General features: G+C 42.8%; 4 protein-coding genes across 5 annotated transcripts; all 4 read right to left on the bottom strand.

Annotated features, from left to right (window-relative positions):
- Positions 1–625: 625 nt before the first annotated feature.
- Positions 626–2,912, bottom strand: LOC108650051 (facilitated trehalose transporter Tret1). The gene is made up of 6 exons (XM_018099176.3): positions 2,759–2,912; positions 2,466–2,695; positions 2,251–2,381; positions 1,399–1,745; positions 923–1,335; positions 626–867 (listed from the first exon to the last, which is right to left on the bottom strand). The coding sequence occupies exons 1-6, from the start codon at positions 2,835–2,837 to the stop codon at positions 667–669; spliced, it is 1,401 nt and encodes a 466-aa protein (XP_017954665.1). The 5' UTR covers positions 2,838–2,912; the 3' UTR covers positions 626–666.
- A 445-nt stretch (positions 2,913–3,357) lies between these two features.
- LOC108650026 (facilitated trehalose transporter Tret1) lies at positions 3,358–5,203 on the bottom strand. Its single transcript, XM_018099151.3, has 6 exons — positions 5,047–5,203; positions 4,758–4,987; positions 4,569–4,699; positions 4,160–4,494; positions 3,668–4,080; positions 3,358–3,613 (listed from the first exon to the last, which is right to left on the bottom strand). Exons 1-6 carry the CDS (start codon positions 5,123–5,125, stop codon positions 3,413–3,415), a joined length of 1,389 nt encoding a protein of 462 aa, XP_017954640.1. The 5' UTR covers positions 5,126–5,203; the 3' UTR covers positions 3,358–3,412.
- Positions 5,204–5,593: 390 nt separating this feature from the next.
- LOC108650025 (facilitated trehalose transporter Tret1) lies at positions 5,594–7,714 on the bottom strand. The gene is made up of 7 exons (XM_089258340.1): positions 7,641–7,714; positions 7,334–7,576; positions 7,046–7,275; positions 6,859–6,989; positions 6,466–6,800; positions 5,999–6,411; positions 5,594–5,942 (listed from the first exon to the last, which is right to left on the bottom strand). Exons 2-7 carry the CDS (start codon positions 7,410–7,412, stop codon positions 5,742–5,744), a joined length of 1,389 nt encoding a protein of 462 aa, XP_089114466.1. The 5' UTR covers positions 7,413–7,576; positions 7,641–7,714; the 3' UTR covers positions 5,594–5,741.
- A 76-nt stretch (positions 7,715–7,790) lies between these two features.
- On the bottom strand, positions 7,791–9,665 carry LOC149091598 (facilitated trehalose transporter Tret1). Of its 2 annotated transcripts, none has more exons than XM_089257988.1 (6): positions 9,522–9,649; positions 9,227–9,426; positions 9,035–9,165; positions 8,622–8,953; positions 8,148–8,560; positions 7,791–8,091 (listed from the first exon to the last, which is right to left on the bottom strand). In XM_089257988.1, exons 1-6 carry the CDS (start codon positions 9,601–9,603, stop codon positions 7,891–7,893), a joined length of 1,359 nt encoding a protein of 452 aa, XP_089114114.1. In that variant the 5' UTR covers positions 9,604–9,649; the 3' UTR covers positions 7,791–7,890. The 2 variants fall into 2 exon arrangements, with proteins under 2 accessions (XP_089114114.1, XP_089114113.1); XM_089257987.1 differs by having other exon boundaries at positions 7,793–8,091; positions 9,227–9,456; positions 9,522–9,665.
- Between the last annotated feature and the right edge of the window lie 49 nt (positions 9,666–9,714).

Here is a 9,714-nt window from a genome sequence, read left to right as displayed (position 1 = left end):
AACGTACGCATTTGAAATTATTTGAATGGCGAGTGACGATAATTTGAGCAATCGGATTGACAGATTCAAGAATGGCGATTGAACGAAGTTGCCTTTAGCAGGCGTTTATGTCTTTTCTTCAATTGCATTTAAGTCTGCCTTTGCTGAATATAGAGCATGCCATATGGCCAGGCGGTTCACACAAATCAAAGAGGAATTATTTACACACCTTTCTGTGACAAACAACTTTTATTGTATACTTTTGCAACACGCAGCTCCATTTTTAAATTCGTAGTAATCGTCATGGCTGTCCAATCGACAATTGTTTTCAGCCCTGGCAAAGCAGACGACTCAACGAAATAGACAACAGCGAGCTTTTGTATGTTTAATTTAAGTGACATAGCAGCCAGCTTTTGTTGAGCGCATGCTTTCTATGCATGTGTAGATGTGTGAGCAGAATCAAGAATACTTACAGCAGGCAACTTAACGAAGAATTATTTGGCGCGCCGGTTTGCTGTTGTTTAAATAATTTATACTAACTAAACTGCACTCTCAGTTTATTTGACGTAAGTAATTAACGGTCGTGCGGCTTTATGTGAGTACAACAGTGGATACTTAAATTTTCATAGCAGACAGCTTCTGTAGTGTTTTGTGTCTTGTGTCAAAATCAACGGACTTTATTGCTGGTCAATCCTCGACCATAGATTTGCCCTTAGTTTCTTTCAAGAATAACGAAAAACATACAAAACAAACAGCTGTTATACATGCGCAAGACCACATGGTAGCTGGCAGACCCCAGTGTTCCATGCACAGAGGGAAAATATTAAGCATCAGGAACACCAGCGAGCTGCAGACAACAATTGCCATAGACGTTGCCCGAGCGCGTATCTGAAAGTAACCATTTACACACATATAGCATTTTGATTGATAGAGTGAAACTCACCTTCATTGGAAACAATTCGACAATCAGTACAAAAATGCAGCTTATCAAACCAATGTTGCCCAGAAATATGTCGAGCGACATTAGGGCGACTGGCACCCAGCTCCACCCGCTCAGGTCGTAAATGCTGGTAAAGTGTGTGAAGAGGCCAAAGGCTGTTAAGCTCATAGCCACACCCGCCGATGAGACTTGCATCAGTATTTTGCGTCCACAGACGTCGCACAGGAGTGTGCTCACGTAGGCGCCCAAAATTTGAACTACCCCAATAATAATCGAGCTGGTATTTGGGTCCATGCTGCTGCCCGACTTTGCAAATATATCCGACATATAGTTGACCATTGTGAATAGGCCGCTGAACTGATTGGCAATGACTATTACCCCCGCCATGGCGTAGCCCTTGATGGCGACAGGTGTAACTGAATTAGTAATATTTGTATGAATTATCAAGGAATAGATGGGTTACATTTTCTACTACTCACAAAAGTCCCTCAGGCGGACATTGTCGGGCATATCATCCTCGTTGGTTAGCTTCATTTTTATATTCTCGAATTCCAGCGTAGCCAACGCTTGCTTATCTAAGCTGTCGCTATCTTTAATGTTCTTATAGTATCTAAATGATTTTTCAGCTGCTGCAAACCTTTGCTCGCGTATGAGCTGCATCGGAGAGTCTCGAATAAACAGCAAAATGAGGGCGAAGTAGCTCAGGGGACAAAGGAGGACCACAAACGGTATTGTGTAATACGCCAAATGTGTACCGATTATATAGCCCAGAAGTATACCAAAATTCACAGAGAGCATTACCATGGAAGCCAACGTTCCGCGAATGCTGTGAACACAGAGTTAAAGCATATTTAATTGGAAACCGACTCACATTCACGAGGGACTTTCTTTGTGTTGTGTGACTTCAAAGTTCTTAGAATTTTAATGTGACTTGCATGTGTTACATGCAAGAATTCGCGAGTGCACTGCTGACTGCGCAGTAGACACACTTATGGAGTAAAGACCCGAGCTTTATTAACTATGTGAAATTAATTCTTGGGTAACTTTACTTTCCACTAGATTTTCATAAGAAAACGTTTCGAGCGAGAGATTATGTCTAAAGTTCTTTTTTTTTTTTTTTGCTTTTTACACATTCAGGAATAAAATGCAAAATATTTGAAATTGTGCATTCATCACATGAGTCTATATCTATTATTATTGATAATATGGATATGAGATTAGAGAGAGATTATCACAATGCGGGCGATCAGATCTGGTAGACAGAGTCTGAATCAACTTGGCCCACGACTTACTTTACAGTGAAGAACTTTTCTTCCACAAATCTTACTTACTTAGCATCTGAAATTTCACTGAGAAATATGGGATGTATTATATAGATGCCTCCACCCGTAATGCCAGCTAAGAAACGGCCCACAATTAGAAACTTGACGCTCTGGGCAAAGTAGACCAAAAACCAAAGACACTGGGAAAACAAATATTCGTAGACAATTGCGAGTGTGCATTGACAAATTATAATAATTATTTTACTCTATTTTCGTTTGCATACCGAATGTGGCACAGCTATTAACAACAAACAGAGTCTACTTCCGATGCGATTAATTAAGAGTCCACATATTATATTGCCCGTCACTGAGCCCAGCCCCAAGGCCGAGCCGACCCAGGAAACCTCATTGACATCCACTGAAAATTGAAGCGGAGAGTCCGTCGACTGAAGTTTGCGCAATGTGGGCGAGAGCCAGCCGATACCCATGCCATGTGATATGCATATTAGATTAACTGCAAAGCCATACGGATAAAGATCTCTTTGCGCAGTTCTATAGATCCCCCGATATCACTCACTGAGCACCGTGGCGAGCAATTGATGGCGATTCCGTTGATTGAGCAAGCAATTGGCCCGCTGAAACAATTGCGCAAACATCTCTCCCACTCTCTGGATGCTTCAGTCTGTGCCAGAGGAAAGTCAATTTGCTACTGAACTCGCGTCTATAAAGAAAATTCATTCACATACAATCTTTTATGGATCGGGGCATCGTAAAGATAAAGAGAAAGAGAGAATAACAATCGTAATCAAGTGAGCTGCTATTTATACATCGGATGAATTTGAATCACATTTAAATGGTGAATGATGATGCTCGGTTGTCCATTTATTTCGACGGACTAGATGGTGCTATAAAGCGGGATTCGAAGCCAGACAGTTCTATGGAGACAGACATAGTTAAAAGACAAGAAACATCCGATAATTAAACTTTCGGAGGCTGCCTTCAAGGTGTAAGGAATAGATAGAGAGAGGGAGAGATAAAATTAGCAAGTAGGGTCAGCATCGATGGGGGTCTTTTCTCCCTCTTTGCCTAACTATAATCCTTAAGTCAACATCACAAGGCAGCTTATTTTTTAGCATTTATTTCATTTTTCTGCACTAAATTATCTTAGTATCGGTCTTATCTTTATCTTAGGTACTAAATAAATGCTAATCGCTGTAGCAGAGCGTCCGCCTCAATCTTCGAGCATAGACTTGCCCTTGGTTTCCTTCAGGAACAGAATAAAGTAAACAAAACCAAATGCTGTGATGCCCGCACAAGACCACATCGTCACCGATATACCCCATTGATCCAAGCATATAGGTAAAGTCTTTAGTGCCAAAAACACGAACATGCTGCAAGCAACGATTGCACTCGACGCAGCTTTAGAGCGTATCTGAAAAGCCAAGAGATAATATAGCCATATAACAAAAACAACAAGAATTCTGACCTTCAGCGGAAACACCTCAACGAGTGCCACAAAGAAGCAGCCAATGAGTCCTACATTGCCCAGAAAGATGTACGAAGACATGAACAGCAGTGGGACCCAGCTCCATTCACTCAGATCGTACCACTGGGCGTAGTAGCTGTACAGACCAAAGGAAGTCAAACTGATAGCCACCCCAGCTGAGGAGACAATCAGCAGGATTCGTCGACCCCAGATATCGCAGAGAAGCGTTGTCGTGTATGAGCCCAATATCTGAACTATGCCAATCACAATGGTACAAGTATCTGGATCCATAGTGCTGCCCGATAGGGCAAATATGTCCGACATATAGTTGATCATCGCAAAAAGTCCACTAAATTGATTCACAATAACTAGCACAATGGCTGAACCATAAGCTCTGATGGCAGGTCGAGTTACTAGAGAATTGGATTAATGAGGGATCTATGAGTTGTGACTGATCCGATATCATATATCTGATATAAAGGAAATACTTACGGAAGTCCTTGATGGTGACTCTATCCAAGTTCTTATCGCTCTGTGTCAATGCCTCCTTCATAGCCTCGAATTCGTACATTTCGCTCATCTGACTGTCTTCTCTGATGTTCTTGTAGTATCTGAAGGACTGCTCAGCTTCCGAGTACTTTCCCTTGCGAATGAGGTGCATGGGAGACTCGCGTATGAAGAAGAGATTGGAAATGAAGTAACTAATGGGTAATAGGAGCACTACGAACGGAATTATGTGGTAGGCCAGATGGGTGGTCAGTATGTAGCCCAGGAGTACTCCAACGTTTACAGAGAGCATTACCATAGACCCGAAAGTCCCTCGGATTCTAGAAGAAAGCAGAAAAGATAAAGATGAGATCAAGATAAAGGTAGTCACAAACAATTGTAATCTAACACTCACTTGGCATCAGAGATTTCACTCAGGAATATCGGATGTACGATGTACATGCTACCACTAGAGATACCGGCCAGGAAGCGTCCGATGAACAGATACTCCGCGCTCTTAGCAAAGTAGACAAGGATCCACAGGCACTAAATTAAACAATCTTTATACAAAGATACCATAATATTACCTGCACTGATTACTTACCGAGTGTGGGAAGGCTATGAAGAGCAGGCTGAGGCGACTGCCGAGCCGAGAATGAAGCAGTCCCATCAGAATGTTGCCCACCACGGCGCCTAGGCCCAGGGCGGAGCCCACCCAGGAGATTTCCGAGATGCTCAGCGAGAAGTCGAGGGGCGAATCAACGGATTGTATCTTACGTAATGTGGGCGACAGCCAGCCGACGCCAATGCCATGTGCAATGCATATCAGGTTTACTGGAAACGGGCTTTACACTTGTCAAATATTAACTTAAGAGATTTATCTTTGCACTCACTGAACAGCGTGGACAGAAATTGATAGCGATTTCTGCGGTGCAGCACACAATTTGGGCTTTGCAATAGTTTTGCAAACATTTTTCAGATCAGACTTGGTCAAGGCGCATTTGAATACTGAATCGCAGGGCTCGGTTCCCTTTGATTTTAATTGGTTCGGGTCTGTAGTATGTGGACTTGAGTTGCTATAAAGATTAAAGCTGTGCATGCAAATATATAAGCTAGACACATGGGATTGTAAAACATTATATACTAAACTGATTTTGTGCTCAAATAACGCTTCTTTCTATTCCTTTATTTTAGAGAGAATTTGTTCTACCAAACAGCGCAAAATCTCTTAAAATATTTCGAGAGAAAGGTATCTGTTTTTCCCTGCATTTGTCAAACCTTCAGTAGATGTGGATGTAGAAATTGGGTCAGTCTGAAGAGAAGGTCAGTTAGCGAATTTCATAAATATAAGGAATTGACTCTAAGAATGTGGAACACCTTACCAAAGTCCCAAGTTTATTTAATTATGTGACTGTAAAGAGAAGATACAGTTTTAGCCGTTTCACATTTCATTTATTTATGTTATTTATAGTCCAACCCCTTAGTTTTGAAAATGCCTATTGACATTTTATATTAGCTCTAGTATTACTCATATATTATCTGCGACTTTACTACGATATTGCCATTGTTTCAATCCTGGATTCCCGCTTCAGTCCTCCAGCATAGATTTGCCCTTGGTTTCCTTTAGATAGAACATAAAGTAAAAGAATCCAAATGCAGAGATACCCGCACAGGACCACATTGTCAGCGGTACACCCCATTGATCCATACAAACGGGAAAAACTTTGAGGATGAAAAAAAAGAAGATGCCGCAGACGACAAGTGCAGCCGATGTTGCTTTGGTGCGTATCTGAAAAGCATTGAAATCGAGTGAAAATATTCCCATTTTCAAAAGATGTTACATACTTTAAGTGGAAATATCTCGACAATCACGACAAAGTAGCAGCCCGTGAGTCCGATGTTGCCCAGATAGATATTCAGCGACATGAATAGCAGTGGAGCCCAGTTCCATTGACTTAAGTCGTGCGACTGTGCGTAGTAGCTGAATAGGCCGAAGACTGTCAGACTGACAGCTACTCCGGCTGAGGAGACGATCAACAGGATTCGTCGACCCCAGATATCGCAGAGAAGCGTTGTCGTATACGTGCCCAAAATCTGAACAATCCCTATGACAATGGTGCAGGTATCAGGGTCCATAGTGCTGCCCGACTGAGCAAATATGTCCGACATATAGCTGATCATGGCAAGTAGACCACTACATTGACTCACAAAAGTCAGCACAGCGGCCGAACCATAAGCTTTCAAGGCAGGTCGTGTTACTAACGAGAGTTTGATATGAGATTTAAGAGTAAGAGGTATATTGTTTAACTCACAGAAGTCCTTGATGGTGACCCTATCCAAGGTCTTTTCGCTCTGTGTCAATGCCTCCTTCATAGCCTCGAATTCGTGCATTTCGCTCATCTGACTGTCTTCTCTGATGTTCTTGTAGTATTTGAAAGATTTCTCAGCCTCTGAGTACTTTCCCTTGCGAATGAGGTGCATGGGAGACTCGCGTATGAAGAAGAGATTGGAAATGACGTAACTTATGGGCAATAGGAGCACTACGAACGGAATTATGTGGTAGGCCAGATGGGTTCCCAGTATGTAGCCCAGGAGTACTCCAACGTTTACAGAGAGCAGTACCATAGACCCGAAAGTGCCTCGAATTCTGAAATGGTTTAAGTGACTGAATTTGATTAATTAATTCCTTTAGCTTAGTTACTTACTTAGAGTCAGAAATTTCGCTAAGGAATATGGGATGGACAACGTATAGGCTACCACTGGAAATGCCAGCCAGGAAACGTCCGATGAACAGATACTCCGCGCTCTTAGCAAAGTAGACAAGGATCCACAGGCACTAAATTGAACAATCTTTATACAAAGATACCATAATATGATATACTGATTGCTTACCGAGTGTGGAAAGGCTATGAAGAGCAGGCTAAGGCGACTGCCGAGCCGAGAATGAAGCAGTCCCATCAGAATGTTGCCCACCACGGCGCCTAGGCCCACGGCAGAGCCCACCCAGGAGATTTCCGAGATGTTCAGCGAGAAGTCGAGGGGCGAATCAACGGATTGTATCTTACGTAATGTGGGCGACAGCCAGCCGACGCCAATGCCATGTGCAATGCATATTAGGTTTACTAGAAGTGGGCAATTGTTATTTCTATTGGGGATAGGGATGTCTCTATAAGCACTCACTTAAAAGCGTGGTTAGAAATTGATAGCGATTTCTGCGGTTCAATAAACAATTCGGGCTTTCAAGTAGTTTCAGCAGCATTTTGAAGTTAAATTTGATTTTCCGATTCAGGTGAGTTTTAGTTGCTGCACTGGTCGAGTGTTATTAAAATACTGAATAGTGAAACTTGCTTCTCATTGAGCTCAACAGGTTGCGGCTGCTGTGTTTGGCCAATAGCTGTAGCAAAGAGTAGGCCTGCTGGACAGCTGTCATGCAGCGGTTAGATGGAATTTGTTTTTGTTTTTGAATAGCTCAGCAGAAGTTACTCACCTCTACAAGGCTAAGCTGAATAAGCTGAACTTTGATAGAGAGAGAGGGGAACAGGGAGATTGAGTGAGAGAGAGGGAGAAATTTCCTTATTTGAAGATAAGTTAAAGGACAAACAAGCATGAAGAGTGTTCATTAGCAAGTGGCTTGAGTATTACTACGGCTTTATATTTAATTAACATTTTTTAATATCAACATTTAGCCTAGGAGTGGCATTACTTAAGTCCAGCTCAAAATATAATATTAAATTCTTTCAATGATCCAGCATTGATTTGCCTTTAGTCTCTTTGAGAAAGCACAGAATAAGTATAAAGCCAACAAATGCAACCAGGCTGCAGCTCCACATGGTGATCGATATGCCCCAATATTCCATGCTGACGGGAAAGATCTTCAGTGACAGAAAAACCGTGCTGCTCAGCAAGATAATGCATCCAGAAACAGCCACCGAGCGAATCTAAAAATATGAATTATTATCAGAGATCTCCTCTTGGATTTTGAATATGGACGTACTTTGCCTGGCATTAGTTCGACCAACACCACAAAGAGGACTCCCACCAGACCAATATTACAAAGGAACACGTCCAAGGATAACAGAAGAAGAGGCATCCAGCCAACAGAGGAGAGATCGTAGCGCTCTGCGAAGTAGGTGAAGGATCCGAAAGCTGCCAGGCATATGCCACAGCCCAGACAGGAAATCAAGAGCAATATCTTGCGACCAAATCGATCGCATAATAAAGTCGTTGTATAGGTGCCCACGATCTGGACGACACCGATGATGATCGTGCATATGCCTATGTCCAAGGTGGTGTGTGAGAGGGTAAAAACATCCGACATGTACGAAGCGAAGCAGAAGGTGCCCGTAAATTGATTCGTGAATATCAGCAAAATAGCCATAGAATAGGCTTTCAAGGCAGGTCGCGTCACTAGAAAAAGAGAGCAGTCTGAATTAAGAAAGAATTGTAGGCCGGACTATTGGGTACTTACAGAAGTCCTTGTAATTGAAGGCGTTCACACTCAACGCCCTCTCCTTGGTCAGTTTGAGCTTCATTTCTTCGAACTCCAGCATTGAGCTCTTGTCGTCATCACTAATATTTTTATAGTATCGAAAGGACTTTTCAGCAGCTCCGAATTTGCCCTTTTTGATCAAATGAAACGGCGTTTCAGGGAGAAAGAGATTGCTAATAAAATAACAAACGGGCAGGGGCAAGACAAAAATGGGGGCCACATAGTAGTCAACATTTGTGGATAAGATATAGCCCGTCAGAATGCCCATGTTAACAGAGAGCATGACCATAGAGGAAAGGCGTCCGCGAATCCTAGAGTATATAGAAATAGGTACAAGTATATACATATGTATATGTATAGGGCAAGCTAGAGAGTCTTTTATGTGGCCTTACTTGGCATCTGATATTTCGCTAATGAATATGGGGAGAACTATATAGCCTGCTCCACCCGTGACGCCGGCCAAAAGACGCGCAAGATACAAATACTCCACGCTCTGAGCGAAGTAGGACAACAGCCAGAAACACTATAGGAAAATTGAGTTACTTAATGCTAAGTATGTGAGGACTACTCACTCGACTACTCACTACATATGGTACTGTTAGAGCTAGTATGACAGGCTTTCGCCCTATACGATCCTGTAGTAGTCCAGCTAACAAGTTTCCAACGACGCTACCAATGCCCAACAGAGACCCTATCCAGGACACCTCCTCCACCAGCACCTCAAAGCTGAGAGGTGATCCGGGAGTCTGCAAGGCCCGCATCACAGGCGACAACCAACCGATGCCTATGCCATGAGCAAAAGTCGAGATGTTCACTGGAGAAGGGAAGAGCAAATTCAAGTCCTCCCAGTACCAAGCTGTCGTTGTGCGCCTAGCTCACCTACAAACGTGGCCAGGAACTGATGACGGTTTCTGCGGCTCAGCAGACTCTCCCCAAACTCAGGTCCCGTTGTCAACTTCATTGCGATCTAACCAGTTGCAGCTCATGTCTTTGACTGACTGCTATAAGACTTTAGAATTGCCTAATAAAGAGTCTATCGTTCAGATTAGAGACATACGTCTATGACGCTTAC

The sequence above is a fragment of the Drosophila navojoa genome, chromosome 3, assembly GCF_054131105.1.
Source record: "Drosophila navojoa isolate 15081-1374.11 chromosome 3, UAZ_NAV_1.0, whole genome shotgun sequence".
Lineage (NCBI taxonomy): Eukaryota > Metazoa > Arthropoda > Insecta > Diptera > Drosophilidae > Drosophila > Drosophila navojoa.
Note: the sequence above shows the minus strand (reverse complement) of the source record. Positions and strands in the feature narration are given on the sequence as shown.